The sequence below is a fragment of the Arachis ipaensis genome, chromosome B4 (genome assembly GCF_059453495.1).
Source record: "Arachis ipaensis isolate K30076 ecotype BB chromosome B4, ASM5945349v1, whole genome shotgun sequence".
Taxonomy (NCBI): domain Eukaryota; kingdom Viridiplantae; phylum Streptophyta; class Magnoliopsida; order Fabales; family Fabaceae; genus Arachis; species Arachis ipaensis.
This window is the reverse complement of record NC_142439.1, coordinates 111,667,749-111,674,294: the sequence shown is the minus strand read 5'-3', so window position 1 is coordinate 111,674,294 and position 6,546 is coordinate 111,667,749. Positions and strand designations below refer to the sequence as shown.

Here is a 6,546-nt window from a genome sequence, read left to right as displayed (position 1 = left end):
TTTTTTCATCAATGAAACAAAGATTGAAAAAAAATATGGAATGAAGGCTTCATTTGAATCTAAATACCAAAGATTTAAAAACATGACATATATAATATCTCACAATTTTAAAGATCAAATTTTGATGAGATTTTTCAGAAATAATATTAAAAAAAGTAAGACTTTTTTATCATTAATCACACCATGGCAAGTTAATATGCCAACTTTACACACCATTAACAGAAATCACACCAGACATTAATACGAGTCACGATTGAATATTTGGAGATCCTATTGAGTAAATTAAAATTTGGAGGTTCAATTTCAAGCCAAGGTGAAATTTCATGGTAAAATTGAGTCTTAACTCGAATGTCGTACTTAAATTGGCTGTTATCCTCCAAACTAATGTAACAATGGCAAAAATGTCTACTCTATAATTTGCCAAGAACGTTAATCGTGAATTGAGCCAAGGGTAGTTGTCACTTGTCAAGCCCAATACATAAACTAGCAAAGCACACTTGTGTAGAGCTTACATAAGATTACATAACATAGTTCTCATAAGAAATATACAAGAACCAAAGAAAAAAAGTCACATTAAGAACCAGCTCCCAAACTTCCAATATTTAGACCCGCTAATATTTCCTTTCACCATAGATTGACCTTTAAACCACCGGGAATCAGGCTGGTAGATTCAGCTTATCATTGCAGAAAAGCTGCTCAAAATAATGGCATCATTTCTTTGATGACCGGAAACCACCAAACCCCATCATGGCCGCAACATCAGGATCAATTTCCGGTTCTTCCACTGCCTTCTCTTTCTGAATTCAAAATAAAACACTACCTGATTACTAGTTGGATGAAAACTTTTTTTTACTCCTAAAAAGATGGTTACCATTATTACCGGTCAAAATAAAGAACATTAAGAGAAAAGAAGAAAAATCAGGGTTGATAGAAAGGAGGTGGAACAATGATACAAAATAAGCAACTACAGACTCCTGACCTTTTCCTTCTTCTTTTCACGACGTAATCGTTTTCTTTCTTCCTCTTCTTGCTGCTGTTTTAGAACCCTTTCGTCAAGATCTACAAAAGGTAGAGGCAACGTTAAAGAAATGAGTCAATGACCATCATACATGGAAGATAAGTTAAAGGTCTATAGTTCCAGGCGAAGGTAAAGACAACAAGAATAGTAGATAGATTTGACTTTGAAACTTTGTAAGGTTCTGATTAATGGGGTAAAATCCAATGCATTACCTTGCTCGGTGAATGTGCCAAGATCTTTACGTTTCTTAAGAACCTCAAATCGTTCCTGAACCTGTTTCCCACCAAAAAATTTACTACTGCCCCCAAAGATACTAAAATATGTACTGAAACCAAATGACAGACAGAAAAGATTGTCTATCTTTAGAGGTTACCTGTTGGAGAGAGGCTCGTTCAACTCGCATAGACATGCCCAAAGCTCTTTGATCTAAGAGACAAACATAAGAATAAAATGAGCAAAGTGAAGGCTAACTGAAAACTGCATCAACTAATGGAAGGAACCATATATAAATGGCCACGTACGTTTCTTTCCATTAATATGATCCAAGTAGTTCGCTGAGTCCTTTACCACACACTCACAAACAGAGCAGTAATATCCAGCCTGATAAGCAAGTCATCATATCAAAATCAGTTACATACACAAGATCGCCCATAGCAAATATTGAAACAAAGCTGAGAGTTTTCTTAATATTTATATCGTGGTAAAAGTATACCTGCTGACTCAGTGGTGCAACCGGCGTAACAACCTGCAACATTGCATTTTATCAATAAAGTTGAGGCGTTAGATAGATGCATATAAAAGTTTAGTCGTTCAGAAATGCTAGAACAATGACATGGGTGTCCATAGTTGCTTACTTGAGTCTTGCCTAGGCGGGACTCGAGGTCGACTTCATAATCTCTATGTTTTAGGGGTTTCCTCTGCACTGGAGGACCTTTAGCTGCATCAATATGACAAAGGTGATGTCAACTTGATATAATATCACTTGAAAATTTCTCCAACTTAACAAAATAATTAACCCAAGAACATTGAAAATATTTTGAAGCTAATGCAAATAGAGGCATATGAAGTAAGTGGCACACCTTTAGATTTAGATCGACCCTCCTCCTCCTGTTCAAATTTGACATAAAATACAACACAATATTATGAATTATTAAAAAAAAGCCAGAAATTATTGGAAATTCGGAAATAGAACACTAACGTTTAAGTAAAAAGAAATTACCTGCCTCTCACGCTCCCGAGCTCGTTCCAAATACTCTTCTCGATCGAATTTTCTTCTGAAGGTGTTGTCAACCCCAGCCACCTGATCCCAACACAAAATTCAACACTTGATGTTGGTTTTGAAAGTAAAAGATGGCGATATTCGAAGGGGATAAAGTTCCGATAAAAATATTGTTAGAATTACATTGTTGCTGGTGTTAGACATGGATGCAATAATTCCAACAGCTTCTGAATCCGAAACTGAAACTACTGTCTGCTAATAAGGGCAGAAACAAAGGGAAGATGACAGATGGATGATTTGAATCAGCAAACCCTAGCAAAGCTTCGAAGATGAAATCTGACCTGGATACAAAAGGAATGAACGGGAAGAATGTTCGAATTAAGGTTGCTGATTAATTTTTCTCTCTTTCTATTTCAAAATTGAGTAACTCTTATATTTTGAATTAGGAATCTGGTTTGAGAATAATAATAATAATAATAATAATAATAATAATAATAATAATAATAATAATCAAGGTTCTGAAAACCGAACCGGTCATCGAACCGTTCTAGTTATTGGTTCACTGATTTATAGGTTCAACCGATTCGACCGTGATTGAACCAAGAAAACCGTTTTATAATAAAATAATAAATAAAATATAAATAAACACATTAAAACATGATTATAATCTAATATAATCCTTAAAATATCATCCAAATTAAAAATACTACATAAATCAGAATGTTATGATCTCATTCAAATTACAAACTCAAGTCAAATAACAAAAACAACCAATCAAACATAACATGCCAACATCCAACTGATCCAAGTTTGTCATCAATCATCAAAATCCACCATAACAATACAATCTAATAACTAATCAACTTATCAATGCCAAATCAGCAAGCAACCCTAAGCCCAACAACTAATCAATTATCAAGGTTTCAACAATAAACTATAACAATTAATCATGCTTCAAGCAACCAGCTTCAACAATTAATCATTTAATAATGCTTCAAGCAATCAGCACCAAAAAATTAATCATTTAATCATGCTTCAAACAATCAGTTTAAGCAATCAGCACTAAACAATCAGTTTAAACAATTAATCACTTAACAGTTAATTTAATAATGCTTTAAGCAATAAGCACTAAAGAATTAATCAACAACCAGTACTAAAAAATTAATCATTTAATGAAGAACTCTAACTAATGAAGAACTCTAACTAATGCATCTGAACAAATCAAGGCTTATGTAGAAATCATGACAGACCATCACTGTCATGCTATTCCTTTGATAGCCATTTGGAATCAACACTAAACAGTCGGTTTAGACAATTAATCACTTAATAGTTAATAATGCTTTAAGCAATCGGCACTAAAGAATTAATCAACAACCAGCACCAAAGAATTAATTAGCAACCAGCACCAAAAAATTAATCATTTAATGAAGAACTCTAACTAATGCATCTGAACAAATCAAGGCTTATGTAGACATCATGACAGACCAACACTGTTATGCTATTCCTTTGATAGCCATTTGGAATCAGCACTAAACAATCAGTTTAAACAATTAATCACTTAATAGTTAATAATGCTTTAAGCAATCAGCACTAAAGAATTAATCAACAACCAGCACCAAAGAATTAATCATTTAATGAAGACTGGAGGTGTGGTAACTGAGAGCGAGAGGTGAGAGTGGAGGGCTGGAGGGTGGAGGCTCGAGAGTGTTGTCTGGGTGAAGAACTGAAGAGTGAAGACTGAAGGCTAGGGTTCTTCTGGGGGCGAAACGCAGCGTTTTGGGCAAATAACTATTAAGGTTTAATTTCGGTTCTTGAATTTGGCGGTTTTCCTTCCTGCTCGAACCGTATTTGTTAACGGTTCCTGGTTTGACCGGTTCGATCGGCCAGTTCAAACCGATTTTCAGAACATTGATAATAATCAAGGTTAAAAAACCGAACCGTCATCAAACTACTTTAGTTATTGATTCATTAATTTAATTGATTAAACCGTATTTCAATCCAAATAACTATTTTATAATAAAATATATAAATAAATACAAGAAAATATAATTATAATTTAATATATATTTTAAAATATCATCCAAATTAAAAATACTAAATTAACCAAAATATTATTAATTTATCTAAATATAAACTCACAAATCAAATAAAAAATTATAATAAGTGCTTACTTAATTGATACTATCATTTATAACTAAAAAATATATAAAAATATGAGTTAATATTCAATTTCATCCCTAAATTTGCACGCAATCCTCAATTTAGTCCTTGAAATTTCAATTGCCTCTCTTTAGTTCCCAAACTTTACAAACGTGGCTCACATTAGCCTATGGATAATTTTCGACACAAAAATATTAATGAAGTGCTAACATGGACAACCAAATACCATGCAACCAAATACCATGCTATAACTTGTAAAACGACGCAAGATTACTTGTTTCAATAAATACCACTTACGATGTTTTTGGGCTATTTAAGAGCCAAAGCAAAAATGACATAGTAACATCCCGTTATCCACGTTAGTGTTTTGTTAACATTGTACATCCAAAAATGGTCCCAAGGACTAACATGAGTCACATTCACAAAGTTTAAAAACTAAATAAAGGCAATTGAAACTTGAAGACTAAATTAAAACTCACATGCAAGTTAAGAGACCAAAATGTGTATTATCTCTAAAATTATCAATCAAAATATACAAGGGAGGCATGAATTGAACAAGGATAAGAACAATTATAAGACAGAAACAATTAACAACTTATAACAAATTATAATAAAACAAGAACATGAGCATGAAGATGAACTGAAAATCTCAAAATCACAATAACAAGAACTAAAACACAGCACAACACAAGACCAATAGGAACGATTAAAACTCATGAATAAAATGAAAAATATATGAGAATCACCATTGCCGAAAACAATAACTTGATACGTGTATGTTCAAAGAATCAAAGGCTAAGCTTCCATACACATAGGAAAGTGAAGACCCCCCAAACCAAGGAACCTTCAATCGCTCTTAAAACAAAATTCACAATCCCCTCAAGTTGAAGCAGCAAGCAACTTGAAAAGGGAAGCACCAAAAACCAACTTCCAAGTTCCAAGAAAAAAACATTCAGATCACCAATCCCAACCAGAAGTAAAACCAAATCTCAAAAACAAAAGAGATATAACAGAGTGATGATCGAAGAAAAAAACCCCCAAAAATCACCTTTCAATTGGGCTGGAACTCGAACACAGAAGAGGGAGAGGGAGAATAGATGAGGCCCGGAACTCAAACAGACGAGAGAGAGGGAGCACAGATGAGGAACTCAAACTAGAAGACACAGGCGACGGGACTGAAACAGAGGACAGTTGGAGCGCGGCGGAAGTGGAATAGAACCGACACGGCTGAGATGATTCGACGAGTTGCGACGGCGCTGGAGCAGTGGGGACGGCGACGACGACACAACTTGAAGAAGAGAGAAAAGATGGGGGCTAGGGCTATCTGGGTCTGGGAGTCAGTATCGCGTGAGGAGGGATTGAGGGAATTTGGGTTTTTTTTTTTTTCCATAAGATGGTAAAACGATGTCATTTAGGGGTATTAGGCAAAAACCGAACAATTACCGGTTCGGTCGACCTTCCGGTTTTTGCCCGGAAACAGGCGGCTACGCATATCAACCAAACCGATGTACTCACCGATTCTCGGTTCGACCAGTTCGAACCGACTTTCAAAACAATGATAATAAATAAATTAATAATAACAACTTACTGTACTGATGCACGGAGGAGGGCAAAGTGGCAAACGGAGAAGCAGATGGAGTGGCGTCGGACTGGGAGAGTGGCGATGGAGAATTTCTGGGCCGTTGGCGATCAACACGTGCGGGACTGCTGGGGTGACGGTGGAAGAGGGGTGGAGTCTTTTTTTCTTCTAGACCTTGGGTTTCTCTTTTTAATTATTGGGTTAATGGGCTCGGCAAGTGGCAAGTGGGCTCAGGTGTATTAAAAGGAAGAAAGGAAAGTAGGTTAATGGACTGGGTAAGTGGCAAGTAGGATGCTGTTCCAAAAAAAATAAACTACTAAAAATCGCATCCGAGTTTTGGAGGGTGAAGTCTCACGTGCAATGTTATTTTCATGTAAAACTTAAAGTTCAGAACCGTTCATATGAGTTTTTACCTTTTCTGAAACACACAAAAATAACATTCGCTCCAAAGTTTTTATGAATTAAAATAGATTCGATCTCTTTTCTGATAGAATTAAATTTGTGAAGAGCAAAAACTCTATGTTAAATAAACAAAACTTGAATTAAGAAGAGAAAAAAGTAAACATCTGT

At 35.1% G+C, this 6,546-nt stretch overlaps 1 protein-coding gene across 3 annotated transcripts; it reads right to left on the bottom strand.

The window, feature by feature from the left end:
* Nucleotides 1–339: 339 nt before the first annotated feature.
* LOC107639548 (uncharacterized) lies at nucleotides 340–6,321 on the bottom strand. 3 transcript variants are annotated; one of them, XM_021121406.2, is made up of 11 exons: nucleotides 5,986–6,321; nucleotides 2,421–2,578; nucleotides 2,238–2,318; nucleotides 2,098–2,125; nucleotides 1,873–1,955; nucleotides 1,731–1,763; nucleotides 1,540–1,618; nucleotides 1,392–1,444; nucleotides 1,231–1,291; nucleotides 980–1,059; nucleotides 340–797 (listed from the first exon to the last, which is right to left on the bottom strand). In XM_021121406.2, the coding sequence occupies exons 2-11, from the start codon at nucleotides 2,439–2,441 to the stop codon at nucleotides 711–713; spliced, it is 606 nt and encodes a 201-aa protein (XP_020977065.1). In that variant the 5' UTR covers nucleotides 2,442–2,578; nucleotides 5,986–6,321; the 3' UTR covers nucleotides 340–710. The 3 variants fall into 3 exon arrangements, with proteins under 3 accessions (XP_020977065.1, XP_016198568.1, XP_016198569.1); XM_016343082.3 differs by having other exon boundaries at nucleotides 5,446–6,314; XM_016343083.3 differs by lacking the exon at nucleotides 5,986–6,321 and adding an exon at nucleotides 5,446–5,787 and having other exon boundaries at nucleotides 2,421–2,573.
* Between the last annotated feature and the right edge of the window lie 225 nt (nucleotides 6,322–6,546).

Excerpts from the sequence above, each read along its gene's own strand:
- LOC107639548 (XM_021121406.2), bottom strand. The coding sequence starts at position 2,441 with ATGTCTAACACCAGCAACAAT. Across the intron at positions 1,764-1,872 it reads CCCGCCTAGGCAAGACTCAA|GTTGTTACGCCGGTTGCACC; the intron begins GTAAGCAACTAT and ends GCAATGTTGCAG. Across the intron at positions 1,060-1,230 it reads TGGCACATTCACCGAGCAAG|ATCTTGACGAAAGGGTTCTA; the intron begins GTAATGCATTGG and ends TACCTTTTGTAG.